At 37.8% G+C, this 20,316-nt stretch overlaps 1 protein-coding gene across 4 annotated transcripts in view; it reads right to left on the reverse strand.

Moving 5' to 3' along the window:
* Nucleotides 1-20,316, reverse strand: part of ZNF185 (zinc finger protein 185 with LIM domain) — a 334,258-nt gene that overhangs the window by 80,058 nt on the left and 233,884 nt on the right. For all 4 annotated transcript variants that reach the window (XM_053699442.1, XM_053699440.1, XM_053699441.1 and 1 more), the window contains 2 exons: nt 6,695-6,766; nt 5,754-5,825 (listed from right to left, as the gene is read on the reverse strand). In XM_053699442.1, the coding sequence (XP_053555417.1) occupies nt 5,754-5,825; nt 6,695-6,766 (144 nt within the window). The remainder of the gene's footprint in view (nt 1-5,753; nt 5,826-6,694; nt 6,767-20,316) is intronic.

The following is a 20,316-nucleotide window of genomic DNA, read 5'->3' on the forward strand; positions in this document are numbered from 1 at the left end:
GACAAAAAAATGTTCATGGACCTCATTTTGTGCACAGGGGCACAGTCATGTTGGAACAGGAAAGGGCCTTCCTCAAACTGTTGCCCCAAAGTTGAAAGCACTCAATTATCTAAAATGTATTTATATACTGTAGCATTAAGATGACCCTTTACTGGAACTAAGGGGCCTAGCACACACCGACGAAACAGTATCTCTACTTTACAAAACTTTACAGTAGACACTATGCATTGCAGTAGGTCGCGTTCTCCTGGAATTCACAACACCCAGATTCTTTCATCAGACTGACAGACAGTGAAGCGTGATTCATCACTTCAGAGAACACATCTTCACAGCTCCAGTGTGTTTTATACCACTCCAGCCGATGCTTGGTATTGCGCATGTTAATGTGAGGCTTGTGTACAGCTGCTCAGCCATGGAAACCCATTTCATGAATCTCCCAACGTACAGTTCCTGTGCTGATGTTGCTTCCAGAGGCAGTTTGGAACAATGTAGTCAGTGATGCAACAGATGATAGGCAATTCTTACATGCTATGTGCACTAGGCAGCCTCAATTTATGTGGTCAACCACTTCATGGCTGGGCTGTTGGTTCTCCTAGACACTTCCACCTCACAATAATAGCACTTAGTTACTGGGGCAGATCTGGTAGGCACAAATTTCACAAACTGACTTGTAGCAAAGGTGGTATCCTATGAGAGTGCCACGTTTAAAGTCACTGAGCTCTTGAGCACAGCTTACAGTACTGCTAATGTTTGCCTTTGGAGATTTCATCACTATGTGCTGGATTGTATTTACCTGTTAGCAATGGATGTGGCTGAGAAACCTGAACTCAATAATTAATAGGCGTGTTCACATACTTTTGACCATATGGTGTATTTCTCTGACATATACAAAAGTGTAGGTTACGCCCCTTATCGAGATTTACAGCTATCAGAATAAAATGTTCTTTTAGATCCTCTCATTATGGATTTCATAGCACTGATGATCATCTCAACTGAGCGGAGAGACTTTGATCATCTGGCTCTGAGTTCCACCATAAAAGACAATCCTGGATTTTGGTGCACCAAAATGGAAGATGAAGTAAACAGAGTTTTTAATTGTAAAAATGTCGATTATGCATGGTCTGGCTCTATGAACGGAGCCCAGTTATGTGAACCGATGTATTTAATCAATTATTTCAGAAAGATTCTTAATAAAAAACTATGTAATAATTTGCAAAATCAGTACATTTTTAAATATCTTTCTCATTGCTAGTGTTACAATCCAAAATAGTTTGTATACAAACTTATGCCTTCTGAAGAAATAATGTATCGAAGGAAGTGAATTATCTTTATTCATATTCATATTTCTCAAATTTAATGGTTGGTTAGTGAAAAGTCATCCCAACACCATTTGTACCTGCTGCCAATAATCTTTAAGGTTCTCCAAAAAAATTAAATATATATATATATTATCAAAAAAAATGTAATTTAAAACATTATTAATAATTTGCTGGAAAGTTGCAGGTTCATTGCAAAGACTGAACAGCATTACAACAGATTCATAATGACTATAACAGGTCCAGAAAATTGTTTTCCATTTATCAACTTTGGACCAGGCTGTATGCTGATATTAAAGCTGATATTAAAGCGATATGAAACCCAAAATTTTTCTTTCATAATTCAGCTAGAGCGTTCGATTTTAAACAACTTTCTTACTATTACTTCTATTGTCAAATTTTCTTCATTCTCTTGGCATCGTTTGTTGAAAAGCAGGGACGTATGCTTAGATACCGGCACATTTCTAGGGCACTATATGGCAGACGTTTTGCAAGAATATTATCCGTTTGCAAAAGCACTAGATGACAGCACTAATTCCTGCCATGTTGTGCTTCAGATGCCTACCTAGGTATTTCTTCATCACAGAATATCATGGGAACAAAGCAAGTTTAATGATTAAAGTAAATCGGAAACTTTTTTAAAATGGTATCCTCTGTCTGAATCACAAAAGAACATTTTTGGATTTCATATCCCGTTAAATCCAGTTTTTTGAATACCTTAGATGAGCATAATCTTTTCAAATGTATTGAACTCAATAGAAGATAAAGACTTGTAACTGTTATTGTACTATGCTCCCTGTAAGTGTTTTCAGGGTAAAAAATGGATTTATAGAATTCCACCAGGGAAATACAAGTACTGGTGAGCATTCTTAAAGAATCTCACCAGACCAGAGGGCTTTATATAGAGTCAGGCTCACAGAGTGAAAGGCCCAGATGGGTTTTTAGAACAAAGAAAATGGAGCTCCAGCAAGCGAAGTAGATGGTCTAATACATCTTTTCTGAAAATATTTCTATAAATGTTTCCTCATAGTTTTCAATTCAGAGAATAGATTTACCCACACATTGTAGCTGATCCAATAAGAAGTAATTCAATAGGACAATCATACTGCCAGCGGGGAAAATGTTTGTATTAGTTTTATCACAAATTTATACTGTGCAGGGAGAATCAATTAGTCATTTGTAATAGTGTATTGAGAGTTTAACAGATCAGCACACAGATAAAAAATACTTGAATATAAGAGCTCAGTGTCTGGAGAGAACTGAAAGGTCAATTAATAATCTGAAGTCATTCTAGAAAATTAAAATGGGGGTGCCATATAGCATATCCTGTGGAATACTGAGCACACAACACCAAACTGCCCTTCTGATGGGTGCTCATATGTTGTGAGCCATCAAAATAAATGGTGTCTATATGCTAGACCCTCTGAGTTGTTGAGCTAACTCACTCTGGACTAGCAGCCACTCTTCAACAGATATTTAATTTTTTTAACAGCCGTATTGCATGCTCATAAAGGCAAAGAAACGCATATGAATTGAGAGTATCGAGTAATTATCTTTTTACTACTTGCTAGTTTCTTGTTATCTTAGAAGCTGCGGCCTTGCATGGCACACTTATTTTTGCCTATTGTCTATAAATATATTTAACTAAATCTAGTCCCATTTAAATAAAATGTAGCCTGCATATGTTTACTTCCAAAATGTAGAACCTTTACCAGGAATAAATTTCATTTGCCATTTACCTGCCCATTCTACCAAATTTTGCAAATCTCCTTGCAAAGCAATTACATCATGCACTGACCTAATCACCTTACACAACTTTGCATCATCTGCAAAAATAAAGATGTTGCTGTTTTATCCATCCTCCATGGTATTATAACAATATTAAAAAGAACCTGGACTCAGTACTGAGATTATTTGACGAACCCACTAATTAGTTTTGTCCAATCTGAATATGATCCATTTACTACACCGGTCTTTTATCCAGTTATTTGCCCATTAACTAACATTTTCAGCTATTCCCAGTCCCTTAATTGTGTACAGTAATCTCTAATTTGGCACTGTATCAAAAGCCTTTGCAAAATCCAAGTAAATCATATAAACTGATTAATCTTTATCTATATTCTTCCTTACCTCCTCACAGAATCTAATTAGATTTGTTTGATATAATCTATTACTCATAAAACCATGCAGATTTTAACTCATAATCTTGTTTACATAAATATAATCTTGAATATAATCCCTTCTAGTCTATTTTCCACTATTGATGTCTATATTTTACTGGCTGAGCCTTGCTTCTCTTTTTTTATTTTTTTATTAATTTTCAATTATACAAAAATGCAGAAGCATAAAAAAAATACGGAAACTTCAGACTTTGAGGCCTATTTATCAAAGGTCTGGTGGACCTGATCCGCGCTACGCTCTCCGTATTCAGCATTGCACCAGCAGCTCTTGTGAGCTGCTGGTGCAACACCACCCCCTGCAGACTTGTGGCCAATCGGCCGCCAGCAGGGGATGTCAATCAACCCGATCATACACAATCGGGTTGAATTCCGGCAATGTCTGTCTGCCTGCTCAGAGCAGATGGACAGGTTATGGAGCAGCTGTCTTTAGACCGCTGCTTCATAACTGCTGTTTCTGGCGAGCTTGATAAATGGGCCTCTTTATACTAAACATTAAAAAAAATTGTTTTATCTTATTACAAAGATCTTTCACATAAATCACACATGAATGCACAGTTATTATAGACAACTACCTTAGAAGAGAAATTTAAAGCAGTTTCCTGACCCCACTTAATCTGAGTCTCTGTGCCACTCAATATGGGCAAAATAATCTGTTTTTGAACAGGGATATCCAGTATTTTAAGAAAAAGGCCCCATTTTGCTGCAAACGTTACTATACTTGTTTTTCTATCTGACAAAACATCAAAGACCTGAATGGTTAGTTGATCAATCAAGGCCAGGCGAATTAATTGGCGAAAGCCATTCTTTCAGAATACATTTTCTTACCATTAAAATGACCATAGCAACAAAAAAAGGCATTCTCCTTATTATCCAACTTAACAAATATATGATATTCGTAAAATCAATAAGTAATCTTATACGTAGGATTTTAGAAATCCAAAGGTCAATTTTAACCCAAAACTACTTAATCTTGGGACAATACCAAAAATAATGTTTAAGTGAAGGGTGATCCCTACTTCATTTGATTCATTTGTTTTCACATGTGTCCCACTTACTGGCCTTCCTTAGGGAAACAATTTCCCCTTTTCCCAAAAGCAAATTGGCTTATTTCTGCCAGCCCTCAATTATATTTAGCATATTCTTGTTTGCATTTGAGTCCAACAGAGTTTTGTAAATCACTGAGTAGGTGTACTTCCCCTCTGAAAAAAGCATAAAATATTTACTAAGACAATGTGGCTCCCACACAGAGGGGAAGTTTTTCAGCAAACTTGTAATATAGTGAGATACCTGACTGACTCTTTAAAAAGGGTCTTAGATTGCATATTATTTTTAAATTCCACTTTTCCCAGTCTTTAAAATTAATTCTGAGAATTTATTCCCGGTGGAAATCTAAAATTCTTTGTGATCAGCACATTGAACATTGATAACAAGCTCCCAAAATTGAATGTATCCACTTCCAAGCTTTCAAAATACCTTTGTACATAATATTATTACTAAATCGTAGTAACATAGTAGATAAGGTTGAAAAAAGACTGAAGTCCATCGAGTTCAACCTATACAAATCTAAAATACTTACAAAAAACTCCAGTTAAGCTTAAATAACCCCATTAAAATGTGACCCATTTAATAATAGCAATCATATCCATGAATTTTGTTTATATACAGAAATTTATCCAGACTATTTTTAAATGTATCAATGGTATTGGCATTCACTACCTCCTTTGGTAATGAGTTCCACAATTTGATTGCTCTTACAGTGAAAAAACGTTTCCGTTGCAGGAGATTAAATCTCCTTTCCTCCAACCTTAAATTATGACCTCTTGTCAGAAACAATTTTCTTGGAATAGTGTAATATATTTTTAATCCAATTGAAGTAAAAATTATTTAGAAAGATTTCCCAGTACCAAGCTTTCCAGTGAGTGCTCATTGAAATGTTCTAAGTCTAAAATCCAGTCAATAGCTACTTCTCTGTTTTAAAAAGTGGCACCACATCAATTTTACGCCAGTCCCCGAGTACTATGCCTGAGGATAATGAGTCTTGAGAAATTAATATGTTCATAAGTTATCTAATATGCCACTCATTCAAAATAATATCCATTTTTTAAACCCTTTAATGACAAAGGTTTTCACAGTTTCAATGCTTAAAGGGACACTAAAATAAAAATAAACTTTCATGATTCAGACATAGAATATCATTTTAAACAAACTTCAAATGTACTTCCATTATTAAAAAGATATGTAATAAATCAAACTTTACCTGTTTTCTGGGGCAGTTGGCTTATCTAAATCTTCCCAGTTTATCAGATCTGGCTCCTTGTTGGTATAGTTTCTGCAACAAAAATATGGATGGAACAAATTTATATTTACATTTTTGTGCAGAAAATATAGCCATAATTCTATCCAAAACACTGTTACATTGATATCTAAATACTGTACCTATGTAGTGATATTTACATACTGTACTGTGTGTGTGTTTGCAGATACAATATAATCATAATATAACGGTTAAAGGGACACTCGGATCAAAATTAAACTTTCACGATTTAGATAGAACATGCAATTTTAAACAACTTTACAATTAACTTCTATTAACAAAAAGTGCACAGTCTTTTTATATTTACACTTTTTGAGTCACCAGCTCCTCCTGAGCATGTGCAATAATTCACAGAATATACATATATGTATTTGTGATTGGCTGATGGCTGTCACATGATACAGAGGGAGTGGAAATAGACATAATTGAAATTCGTCAGCAAAAAAAAATCTACTACTCATTTGAAGCTCAGACTAAGTGCAATTGCGTTGTTTTTGTATCATGCATTTGTTAATTATGCAAATCTACTGTATTTACTGGTCTTTTAAGGAAGAAAGCATGCTGACTTTGTAGTAGGGGTAGAGAAGCAAGCAGTATGTGTACAGGAGTATGCAAGGAGCTTAGTGATGGTGTGCTTAGATAGGAATAGGCCTCTACAGTGCAGAGTGGTACAGGAGTACACTAGTACACTCCACACGTAGCCACATGTATATATTAAATACATTGCTGATCCATTGCCCGCCTTGGATCTGTATATATCTTTACTTATTGCAAATAATAATTAAATGTAGACAGTTAACGCCTTGATACTATTCCTCTCAAAGCAACTAATAACAAAAGCATCAAGTGACTTTAAACTTAGCAGCCATTGCATAATATTCTACCTTCCAGTTATGGTTTCCGTGGAGGTTGTAGTTCTTCTTTCTGCTGCTCTGCTGGAAACATCTTCATCATCACTGCAATGATATCAATAATAACATTCATAAAGCAGCATGCTACTACATTGGCTGCTTACAAAGAAGTTCTAAAGTTTTGCATTGTTCATAGAATGCACAGTATAATACCATACAGAATCTAGAATATCCTACCAATGGCAACAGCAAATACAAATTCCTTTCTTTGTGTTCTGAGTAACAGCACATAAAACACTGGGACATTTATCAGAGGAGCCAAGAACTCTCCTTCTCACCCCCAGTTCTTTTTCCGCCCAATTTTTTAATCAAAGAGAGTGGGCAGAAGTGAAAAGGCAAAATAAAAGTCAGACCAAAATGAAATCCACAAACTATATATATGGTAACTTTCATGGTACTATGATACTATATATATATATATGGTAACTTTCATGGTACTATGATACTATATATATATATGGTAACTTTCATGTTACTATGATACTATATATATGGTAACTTTCATGTGCTGTCACTCAGAATGTGAAGAAATAGATTTAAAGGCAAGTACAAAAAGCCCATTTTATGTTAGGTTCATTGTGATAAAGCATCAACTAGGTGATTATTCATCACTACCGAGTCTATACTAGTGTGAATCATTGGTAGGGAGGATATAACAGTCATGACAAAAAAGAACAAGTGTGGAGCATGAAAAGAAGAACAAGTGTGGAAAAGTTTCCAAATATATAAGGAATGTAACAAAGCATGAAAAAAGCAATCAAATCAGCCTCTCAAACTCTAAAAGGTTTTATAAGTACATTAATGGCAAAAAATATAAGAAGGAAAATATAGGTACATAAAAATGTGTGAAAGGTAGCATGATAAACAGTGACAGGGAGAAGGCTGAGGTACTAAACCAGTTCTTTTCTTCAGTATACACAAGAGAGGAACCAATGAGAGATATTTTGAAACAAACTAGAACATACAAGCCCATACCAATAACTGGGTTATCTATAGAGGATATCAGGAAAAAAACTGGATAATATTAACGTAACTAAAATTCAGACCCAGATGCAATACACCCAAGGGTTTTACTAAATTTAGCACTGTTATACCCAAACCTCTACTCTTACTTTTTCAAGACTCCTTATCCTCAGGCATAGTACCTCAGGACTGGTGTAAAACTGATGTGGTGCCACTTTTTAAAAAGGCAAACAGGGTTGATCCAGGAAGCTAGAGACCAGTTAGTCTAACATCGATAGTGGGGAAAATACTTGAAGGGATTATAAGGGATTATATTGATGAGTATATTTGTGTAAACAAAATTATAAGTTCAAATCAGCATGTTTTTATGAGAAGTAGATCATGTCAAACTAATCTAACTAGATTCTATGAGGAAGTAAGTAAAAATATAGATAAAGGGTAATCAGCTGAGGTGAAATACTTGGATTTTGGAAAGGCGTTTAATACAGTGCCACATGAGAGATTAATGTAAGAAATGAAAGGTCTGAGAATATTTAAAAATGTTAGCTCATTGATAAAATAACTGGTTAAACGACAGGGAGCAACAAGTAGTTGTAATCAGATAATTTTCAGATTAGATAAAGGTAATCAGTGGACTCCCTCAGGGATCAGCAGTGGGCCCTGTTCTTTTTAATATTTTTATTAATGACTTGGAGGGAGGATTAAGTAGCAACATCTTGCATTTTGCAGATGATACAAAATTGTGTAACGTCATTAGCTCAGTGCAGGATTAAATTGCTTTGCAAGGGAATTTACAAAAAAATTGATTTAATACTGGAAAATGTAAGGCTCTACATTTTGGAAGTAAAAATAAGCAGGCAACCTATTATTTAAATGGGATTATAGTTAGCAAAACAGAGGAGGAAAGAGATTTGGGAGTAGTAATAGATAACAAGCTAAAGATGGGTGCACAATGCAGGGCAGCGGCTTCTAAGGCTAATAAGATACTAATGTATTAAAAGAGGCATTGATTCAAGGGAGGAAAGCATAATTCTGTCACTATATAAATCCCTGTTAAGACCTCACTTTGAGTTTGGAGTGCAAGTCTGGTGACCATTCTCTAAAAAAGACATTGCAGACTTAGGGGCCTATTTACTAATGTGTGAGCGGACATGATCCGATATTGCGGATCATGTCCGCTGCATATTGATAAATGCTGACAGCATACACTCTCTGCATTTATCATTGCACCAGCAGTTCTGGCCGCTAGCAGGGGTGTCAATCAACCCGATCGTATTGGACCGGGTTGATTTTCAGCAATGTCTGTCCGCCGCCTCAGAGCAGGCGGACAGGTTATGGAGCAGCAGTCTGAATGCTCGCCAGAAACACGGGGCATCAAGCTCCATACGGAGCTTGATAAATAGGCCCCATAGAAAAAGTTCAGAGAAGGACTAAAAAACTAATAAGGAGAATGGAGAATTTTAGCTATGAGGAGAGGTTAGCCAAACTAGGTCCCTTTTCTCTAGAAAAAAAGGAACTTGAGAGGTGACATTTACTTTATATGAATATATTCAAAGCCCATATACAGAGCAGTCAGAAGCTCTGTTTATTCCAAGAAAATAGTTTGTGACAAGAGGTCACAATTTAAGGCTGAGGGAAGGAGATTTAATCTCAAGCAACATAAATGTTTTTTCACTGTAACAGCAATAAAATTGTGAAACTCATTACCTAAGGACGCATTAAATGCCAGAGATGTGATTTCTGGTGTTAAATGGGTCACATTTTTAATAGGATTCATTTAAGATCAACTGGAGCTTTTAGTGTAGATAAATTAAGATTTGAATAGATTGAACTTGATGGACTTTTGTCTTTTTTCAACCTCATCTACTATGTTACTATGTTAAAAGCCAACCTATAAACCTTCTCCAGAAAGGCCAAATTATTCCCAGGGCTCTTATTATAAGGAGCAAAAAAGCAAAAGACAATAAATACATGTAAAAGTGCAATAAGGCTTAGCAAAATGTATGTTAAATGTGAGGATTCTCTAGGAGAAAGTTTACTAGATGAAGAGAAAAAAGGAGAAATGATCCTGAGAGTCAACAAATAATGTATACCTGTGAATTGGTTCTATTAATTTCATAATAGGATTATAATAATCAAAATACCCATATGATATAATTAAAGCTGAATCCCATTTGGAAAGAACATGTTAGAAAGATGAGTCTGGCATGACCCATATAGTTTGCATAAATGGAACAGAGAGACATCAGTGAGACGCAGAATGAGGCTTGCAGTTCGTGGATTTGGACATTTGTTCTTGCCTCTCTTATAGCTTTCTGCTCTTATTGGTTACTGAGAAAACATCATCCAGTTCCAGATATTACTTAATGCAAGCAAGTACCAAGTGCAACTGGCACTAAGCAATCTTATTAGGTATATAAAAAAAATAAATAGAGGAAGAGAAGAATGGTCATGAGGGGTCTTAAGGTTAAATGTTTGTTTGAGGTTTTCACGCTTCTCTAAGTGGTGGCTTGATATTAAAACCATTAATAATAAATCAACTACTACTTCATGTGCAATCACAATGAACATAAGAGAAAACAAAATTTATGCTTACCTGATAAATTTATTTCTCTTGTGGTGTATCCAGTCCACGGATCATCCATTACTTGTGGGATATTCTCCTTCCCAACAGGAAGCTGCAAGAGGATCACCCACAGCAGAGCTGTCTATATAGCTCCTCCTCTAACTGCCACTACCAGTCATTCGACCGAAGACAAGCAAGAGAAAGGAGAAACCATAGGGTGCAGTGGTGACTGTAGTTTAAAAATAAAACACACCTGCCTTAAAATGACAGGGCGGGCCGTGGACTGGATACACCACAAGAGAAATAAATTTATCAGGTAAGCATAAATTTTGTTTTCTCTTGTAAGGTGTATCCAGTCCACGGATCATCCATTACTTGTGGGATACCAATACCAAAGCTATAGGACACGGATGAAGGGAGGGACAAGGCAGGTGCTTAAACGGAAGGCACCACTGCCTGCAAAACCTTTCTCCCAAAAATAGCCTCCGAAGAAGCAAAAGTATCAAATTTATAGAATTTTGAAAAAGTATGAAGTGAAGACCAAGTCGCCGCCTTACAAATCTGTTCAACAGAAGCCTCATTCTTAAAAGCCCATGTGGAAGCTACCGCTCTAGTAGAATGAGCTGTAATCCTTTCAGGAGGCTGCTGGCCAGCAGTCTCATAAGCTAAGCATATTATACTCCTTAGCCAAAAAGAAAGAGAAGTTGCCGAAGCCTTTTGGCCTCTCCTCTGTCCAGAATAGACAACAAACAATGCAGATGTTTGACGAAAATCTTTAGTAGCTTGTAAATAAAACTTTAAAGCATGAACCACGTCAAGATTGTGTAACAGACGTTCCTTCTTTGAAGAAGGATTAGGACACAGTGACGGTACAACAATCTCCTGATTGATATTTTTATTAGATACCACCTTAGGTAGAAAACCAGGTTTAGTACGTAACACTACCTTATCGGATTGAAAAATGAGATAAGGAGAATCACATTGTAAAGCAGATAACTCCGAAACTCTTCGAGCCGAGGAGATAGCTACTAAAAACAAAACTTTCCAAGATAAGAGCTTAATATCTATGGAATGCAAAGGTTCAAACGGAACCCCTTGAAGAACCTTAAGAACTAAATTTAAACTCCAAGGCGGAGCAACAGGTTTAAACACAGGCTTAATTCTGACTAAAGCCTGACAAAACGCCTGCAGGTCTGGAACCTCAGCCAGACGTTTCTGCAAAAGAATAGACAGAGCAGAAATCTGCCCCTTTAAGGAACTTGCTGACAAACCCTTCTCCAATCCATCTTGGAGAAAAGATAATATCCTAGGAATCCTGACCTTACTCCATGAGTAACCCTTGGATTCACACCAATGAAGATATTTACACCATATCTTATGATAGATTTTCCTGGTGACAGGCTTTGGCGCCTGTATTAAGGTATCAATAACCGACTCGGAGAAACCACGCTTTGATAAAATCAAGCGTTCAATCTCCAAGCAGTCAGCCGCAGAGAAATTAGATTTGGATGGTTGAAAGGACCCTGAAGTAGAAGGTCCTGCCTCAGAGGCAGAGTCCATGGTGGAAAGGATGACATGTCCACCAGATCTGCATACCAAGTCCTGCATGGCCACGCAGGTGCTATCAAAATCACCAATGCTCTCTCCTGCTTGACCTTGGCAATCAGACGGGCGAGCAGAGGAAACGGTGGAAACACATAAGCCAGGTTGAAGGACCAAGGCGCTGCTAGGGCATCTATCAGTGCTGCCTTGGGATCCCTGGACCTGGATCCATAACAAGGAAGCTTGGCGTTCTGGCGAGACGTTCTGGTTTGCCCCAACGTTGAATCAACTGTGCAAACACCTCCGGATGGAGCTCCCACTCCCCCGGATGAAAAGTCTGTCGACTTAGAAAATCCGCCTCCCAGTTCTCTACTCCTGGGATATGGATAGCTGATAGGTGGCAAGAGTGAATCTCTGCCCAACGAATTATCTTTGAAACCTCCAACATCGCTAGGGAACTCCTTGTTCCCCCTTGATGGTTGATGTAAGCTACAGTCGTGATGTTGTCCGACTGAAATCTGATGAACCTCACTACAGAGAGAACTCTTCTTTTCGTTCACTTTCCACCCATGAGACCTCAGGAATGCCAGAACAATGTCCGAATGGGACTTGGCAATTTGGAAATTTGACGCCTGTATCAGAATGTCGTCTAAGTAAGGGGCTACTGCTATGCCCCGCGGCCTTAGGACCGCCAGAAGTGACCCCAGAACATTCGTAAAGATTCTTGGTGCCGTAGCTAACCCAAAGGGAAGAGACACAAACTGGTAATGCCTGTCTAGGAAGGCAAACCTGAGAAACCGATGATGATCTTTGTGTATCGGAATGTGAAGATAAGCATCCTTTAAGTCCACGGTAGTCATGAATTGACCCTCCTGGATCATAGGTAGGATGGTTTGAATAGTCTCCATCTTGAAAGATGGGACCCTGAGAAATTTGTTTAGGATCTTGAGATCTAAGATTGGTCTGAAGGTTCCCTCTTTCTTGGGAACCACAAATAGATTTGAATAGAATCCTTGCCCCTGTTCCTCCTGCAGAACTTGGTGGATCACTCCCATAACTAGGAGGTCTTGAACACAATGTAAGAATGCCTCTCTCTTTATCTGGTCTGCAGATAATTGTGAAAGGTGAAATCTTCCTTTGGGGAAAGAAGCTTTGAAGTCCAGAAGATATCCCTGGGACACAATTTCCAACGCCCAGGGATCCTGGACGTCTCTTGCCCAAGCCTGGGCGAAGAGATAAAGTCTGCCCCCTACTAGATCCATTACCGGATCGGGGGCCAATCTTTCATGCTGTCTTAGCAGGCTTCTTGGCCTGTTTACCTTTGTTCCAAGCCTGGTTAGGTCTCCAGACCTTTGTTCCAAGCCTGGTTAGGTCTCCAGACCGGCTTGGACTGGGCAAGTTTCGAAAGGCACGAAAATTAGTTTGTTTGGTCCTTAATTTGTTAGACCCATCCTGAGGAAGGGCATGACCTTTTCCTCCAGTAATATCAGAAATGATCTCCTTCAGTCCAGGCCCGAATAGGGTCTGCCCCTTGAAGGGAATATTGAGAAGCTTAGACTTTGAAGTAACGTCAGCTGACCAGGATTTAAGTCATAGCGCCCTACGCGCATGAATAGCAAAACCTGAGTTCTTAGCCGTTAGTTTAGTTAAATGAACAACGGCGTCAAAAACAAATGAATTGGCTAGCTTAAGCGCTTTAAGCTTGTCAAGTATATCATCCAATGGAGTTTCTACCTGTAAGGCCTCTTCCAGAGACTCAAACCAGAAGGCCGCAGCAGCAGTGACTGGGGCAATGCATGCAAGAGGCTGGAGAATAAAACCTTGTTGAATAAACATTTTCTTAAGGTAACCCTCTAACTTTTTATCCATTGGATCTAGGAAAGCACAACTGTCCTCGACGGGGATAGTTGTACGCTTAGCTAGGGTAGAAACTGCTCCCTCCACCTTAGGGACCGTTTGCCATAAGTCCCATGTAGCGACATCTATTGGAAACATTTTCTTAAAAATAGGAGGGGGAGAGAACGGTACACCTGGTCTATCCCATTCCTTTGTAATAATTTTCTGAAAACCTTTTAGGTATTGGAAAAACATCAGTGTAAACAGGCACTGCATAGTATTTATCCAATCTACACAATTTCTCTGGTACTATAATGGTGTCACAGTCATCCAGAGTAGCTAAAACCTCCCTGAGCAACAGACGGAGGTGTTCAAGCTTAAATTTAAATGTTGACATATCAGAATCAGGTTGAAGCATCTTCCCTGAGTCAGAAAAATCACCCACAGAAAGAAGCTCTCCTGCCTCAGCTTCTACATATTGTGAGGGGATATCAGACATAGCTACTAAAGCGTCAGAGTGCTCTGTATTTTTTCTAGCCCCAGAGCTGTCTCGCTTTTTTTGTAACCCTGGTAGTTTGGACAATACCGCTGTAAGGGTATGATCCATAACTGCCACCATGTCTTGCAAAGTAAACGCCATGGGCGTGCTAGATGTACTTGGCGCCTCTTGAGCGGGAGTCCCTTGAGCGGGAGTCAAAGGTTCTGACACGTGGGGCGAGTTAGTCGGCATAACTTCCCCCTTGTCAGTTTCCTCTGGTGATAAATCTTTTAAAGACAGAATATGATCTTTATAACTTAAAGTAAAATCAGTACATTTGGTACACATTCTAAGAGGGGGTTCCACAATGGCTTCTAAACATAATGAACAAGGAGTTTCCTCTATGTCAGACATGTTTAAACAGACTAGCAATGAGACCAGCAAGCTTGGAAAACACTTTGATAAATGTAAACAAGCAAAAAATAAAAACGGTACTGTGCCTTTAAGAGAAACAAATTTTGTCCGAAATTGAAAAACAGTGATAAAAAGCAGTAAATATTACGAAATTTTTACAGTGTGTATAATAGACTAACAGAGCATTGCACCAACTTGCAAATGGATGATTAACCCCTTAGTTTCAAAACTGGATCAAAAAAACGATATAAACGTTTTTCAACACTCACAACAAACTGCCACAGCTCTGCTGTGGCCCTACCTGCCCATATAACGACTTTGAAAGGCACAAAAACCCTTTAGAGAGGTCATAATTGTTCAGGGGACTCCTTCAGGGAAACTGGATGTCTCAAGCTGCAAAATCTAATGCGCATTTAGGCGCGAAAATAGGCCCCTCCCAACCTGTATTCACAGTGAGAGGGCCTAACAAAACTATCCCTAGGCAAAATCTAGCCAGCCATGTGGAAAAACTGGGCCCCAATAAAGTTTTATCACCAATATGTATAAAAAACGTTTAAACACTTCCAGCAAACGTTTTATTTTTCAGTAATGTGAGAAAGTAATAAGAATATTACCTTTTACAGCAAGCATGATACTAGTCGTTATTAAATCACTGTAATAAGGCTTACCTTAAATAAATCCGGTATTAACAGCATTTTCTAGCATATTAATTTCTCTAGAAAAATTTAAACTGCACATACCTCATAGCAGGAGACCCTGCACGCCATTCCCCCATCTGAAGTTACTTCTCTCTTCAGTTATGTGTGAGAACAGCAATGGATCTTAGTTACAACCTGCTAAGATCATCAAAAACCACAGGCAGACTCTTCTTCTACTTTCTGCCTGAGGCTAAAATAGTACAACTCCGGTACCATTTGAAAATAACAAACTTTTGATTGAAGATAAACTAAATAAAAACACCACATCTCTCTAGCTACTTCCTTTCTTGTCGAGAGCTGCAAGAGAATGACTGGTAGTGGCAGTTAGAGGAGGAGCTATATAGACAGCTCTGCTGTGGGTGATCCTCTTGCAGCTTCCTGTTGGGAAGGAGAATATCCCACAAGTAATGGATGATCCGTGGACTGGATACACCTTACAAGAGAAAGCATTTTGAAGTTAAATATATGACTATTTCAAATGTTCTCCAACTACACAGAACTAGCAATACTATTAGTGAGATATTGGGCTCACAAGCGCTTGCAAAAAGCCGAACTTTGAATATCGCGACTGTGTTAACATATTTTCCTATAGACTTTAATGGATTGCAAAAAACACCCTTATTCTCGCAAACCCGATCTTGTTTAACCAAGTGCTCTAACCTGACATGAAATATTAATATTTCAAATTTCAATGTTCTTCACATAGCAGAATATGTTCTATTTATTCTTAAATACATACGGCTAGATTACGAGTCTTGCGTTATGAGTAAAAAAGCAGCGTTAAGCCTCATAACGCTGCTTTTTTACTACCGCAGGTATTACGAGTCTTGCAGATTTAGGGGCACCGCACACTTTTTTGGCCTTACCGCAAATCAACTTACGCTATTTGCGTATAGTCTATTTTCAAAGGGACTTTCATAGCGCCGGTATTATGAGCTTGTCCTGGGAGGCCAAAAAGTGAGCGGTACTCCCTATCCCGTCAAGATTTGTAACGCATTCTAAAGTAAGTAGTTATGAGTTTTACACTACAAAGCTGTTTTACACTACATAACTAACACCCATAAACTATCTATTAACCCCTAAACTGAGGCCCTCCCGCATCGCAAACACTAAAATGAAATTATTAACTTCTAATCTGCCACGCCGGACATCGCCACCACTATAATAAATATATTAACCCCTAAACCACTACACTCCCGCCTCGCAAACACTAGTTAAATATTATTAACCCCTAATCTGCTGTTCCTAACATCGCCGCCACCTACCTACATTTATTAACCCCTAATCTGCCGCCCCCAATGTCACCGCCACTATATTAAATTTATTAACCCCTAAATCTAAGTCTAACTCTAACACCCCCTAACTTAAATATAATTAAAATAAATCTAAATAAAACCTACAATTAATAACTAATTAATTCCTATTTAAAACTAAATACTTACCTGTAAAATAAACCCTAAGCTAGCTACAATATAACTAATAGTTACATTGTATCTATCTTAGGTTTTATTTTTATTTTACAGGCAAGTTTGTATTTATTTTAACTAGGTAGTATAGTTACTAAATAGTTATTAACTATTTACTAACTACCTAGCTAAAATAAATACAAATTGACCTGTAAAATAAACCTAACCTAAGTTACACTAACACCTAACACTACACTACAATTAAATAAATTACCTAAATTAAATACAATTAGCTAAATTACAAAAAAACAAACACTAAATTACACAAAATAAAAAACAAATTACAAGATATTTAAACTAATTACACCTAATCTTATAGCCCTATCAAAATAAAAAAGCCCCCCAAAATAAAAAAAAACCCTAGCCTAAACTAAACTGCAAATAGCCCTTAAAAGGGCCTTTTGTGGGGCATTGCCTCATAGAAATCAGCTCTTTTACCTGTAAAAAAAAAATACAAACAACCCCCCAACAGTAAAACCCACCACCCACACAGCCAACCCCCCAAATAAACCCTAACTAAAAAAGCCTAAGCTCCCCATTGCCCTGAAAAGGGCATTTGGATAGGCATTGCCCTTAAAAGGACATTTAGCTCTATTGCAGCCCAAACCCCTAATCTAAAAATAAAACCCACCCAATACACCCTTAAAAAATCCTAACACTAACCCCCGAAGATCCACTTACAGTTTTGAAGAGCCGACATCCATCCTCAACGAAGCCGGGAGAAGTCTTCATCCAAGCGGCAAGATGTCCTCAACAAAGCCGGCAGAAGTGGTCCTCCAGACGGGCAGAGGTCTTCACCCAGGCGGCATCTTCTATCTTCATCCTTCCGTCGCAGAGCGGCTCTATCTTCAAGACATCCGGCGCGGAGCATCCTCTTCAATCAATGGCTTCTTCTGGAATGAAGGTTCCTTTAAATGACTTCATCCAAGATGGTGTTCCTTAGATTCCGATTGGCTGATAGAATTCTATCAGCCAATCGGAATTAAGGTTGAAAAAATTATTTTGGCTGATGCAATCAGCCAATAGGATTGAGCTTGCATTCTTTTGGCTGTTCCAATCAATTGCATCAGCCAATAGGATTTTTTTCAACCTTAATTCCGATTGGCTGATAGAATTCTATCAGCCAATCGGAATTAAGGTTGAAAAAAATCCTATTGGCTGATCCAATCAGCCAATAGGATTGAACTTCAATCCTATTGGCTGATCCAATCAGCCAATAGGATTGAGCTCGCATTCTATTGGCTGATTTGAACAGCCAAAAGAATGCAAGCTCAATCCTATTGGCTGATTGCATCAGCCAATAGGATTTTTTCAACCTTAATTCTATCAGCCAATCCAAATCTAAGGGACGCCATTTTGGATGACGTCATTTAAAGGAACCTTCATTCCAGAAGAAGCCGTCGATTGAAAAGGATGCTCCGCGCCGGATGTCTTGAAGATGGAGTCGCACCGCGTCGGAAGAATGAATATAGAAGATGCCGTCTGGGTGAAGACTTCTGCCCGTCTGGAGGACCACTTCTGCCGGCTTCGTTGAGGACATCTTGCCGCTTGGATGAAGACTTCTCCCGGCTTCGTTGAGGATGGATGTCGGCTCTTCAAAACTGTAAGTGGATCTTCGGGGGTTAGTGTTAGGATTTTTTAAGGGTGTATTGGGTGGGTTTTATTTTTAGATTAGGGGTTTGGGCTGCAATAGAGCTATATGCCCTTTTAAGGGCAATGCCCATCCAAATGCCCTTTTCAGGGCAATGGGGATCTTAGGTTTTTTTAGTTAGGGTTTTATTTGGGGGGGGGGGTGGTAGTGTGGGTTGTGGGTTTTACTGTTGGGGGGGTTGTTTGTATTTTTTTTACAGGTAAAAGAGCTGATTTCTTTGGGGCAATGCACCGCAAAAGGCCCTTTTAAGGGCTATTGGCAGTTTAGCTTAGGCTAGGGTTTTTTTTATTTTGGGGGGCCTTTTTTATTTTGATAGGGCTATTAGATTAGGTGTAATTAGTTTAAATATCTTGTCATTTGTTTTGTTTTTGTGTAATTTAGTGTTTACTTTTTTTGTAATTTAGCTAATTGTATTTAATTTATTTAATTGTATTTAAATTAGGTAATTTATTTAATTGTAGTGTAGTGTTAGTGTAACTTAGGATAGGTTTATTTTACAGGTCAATTTGTATTTATTTTAGCTAGGTAGTTATTAAATAGTTAATAACTATTTAGTAACTATTCTACCTAGTTAAAATAAATACAAACTTGCCTGTAAAATAAAAATAAACCCTAAGATATATACAATGTAACTGTTATATTGTAGCTAGCTTAGGGTTTATTTTACAGGTAAGTATTTAGTTTTAAATAGGAACTATTTAGTTATCAATTGTAGGTTTTATTTAGATTTATTTTAATTATATTTAAGTTAGGGGGTGTTAGGGTTAGGGTTAGACTTAGATTTAGGGGTTAATAAATTTAATATAGTGGTGGCGACGTTGGGGACGGCAGATTAGGGGTTAATACATATAAATTAGATGTTGGGGCAGCAGATTAGTGGTTAATAAGTATAATGAAGGTGTCGGCGATGTCGGGGGCAGCAGATTAGGGGTGTTTAGACTAGGGGTTCATGTTAGGGTGTTAGGTGTAAACATAAATTTAGTTTCCCCATAGGAATCAATGGGGCTGCGTTACGGAGCTTTACGCTGCTTTATTGCAGGTGTTAGACTTTTTCTCAGTCGGATCTCCCCATTGATGTCTATGGGGAAATCGTGCACGAGCACGTAAAACCAGTTCACCGCTAACTTAAGCAGCGCTGGTATTGGAGTGCGGTATGGAGCACAATTTTTCTCTACGCTCACTTCTTGCCTTTTAATGCCGGGTTTAGAAAAACCTGTAATACCAGCGCTGTAGGAAAGTGAGCGGTGAGAATAAAGTGCAAGTTAGCACTGCACCCCTTTTACCGCAAAACTCTTAATCTAGCCGATATTTTTATATATATATATATATATATATATATATATGATCTTTTTTGGTAATATATATTTCTTTACCTATTTATTTAAATGATTAATATATATGTATGTGTGTATATATATATATATTTAAAAATATTTAATGGGGTATATTTATTATAGTGCAAGCGGACATGATATGATGTAGCGTATCATATCCGCTGTCAGCATTTATCATTGCACCAGCAGTTCTTGTGAACCGCTGGTGCAATGCCGCCCCCTGAAGATTCGCGGCCAATCAACTAATAGCAGGGGGTGTCAATCAACCCGATCGTATTTGATTGGGTTGATTTCTGCCCGCTGCCTCAGAGCAGGTGGACAAGTTATGGAGCAGCGGTCTTTAGACTGCTGCTTCATAACTTCTGTTTCCGGCGAGCCGTCAGGGGGCATCAAGCTCCATACGGAGCTTGATAAATCGGCCTCAATATCTGTTTAAAAATAAATAATATGTAGATGTATGTATTTATATGTTTATATATATATATATATATATATATATATGCCTGTAAATACATAAATGCACATATAAATACATATGTAGACACATATAAATATAAATACAAATGTAGACACATAAATATAAATACATATGTAGACATATAAATACATATACACACACACACATATATATATATATATATATATAT

Source organism: Bombina bombina, chromosome 1 (genome assembly GCF_027579735.1).
Source record: "Bombina bombina isolate aBomBom1 chromosome 1, aBomBom1.pri, whole genome shotgun sequence".
Lineage (NCBI taxonomy): Eukaryota > Metazoa > Chordata > Amphibia > Anura > Bombinatoridae > Bombina > Bombina bombina.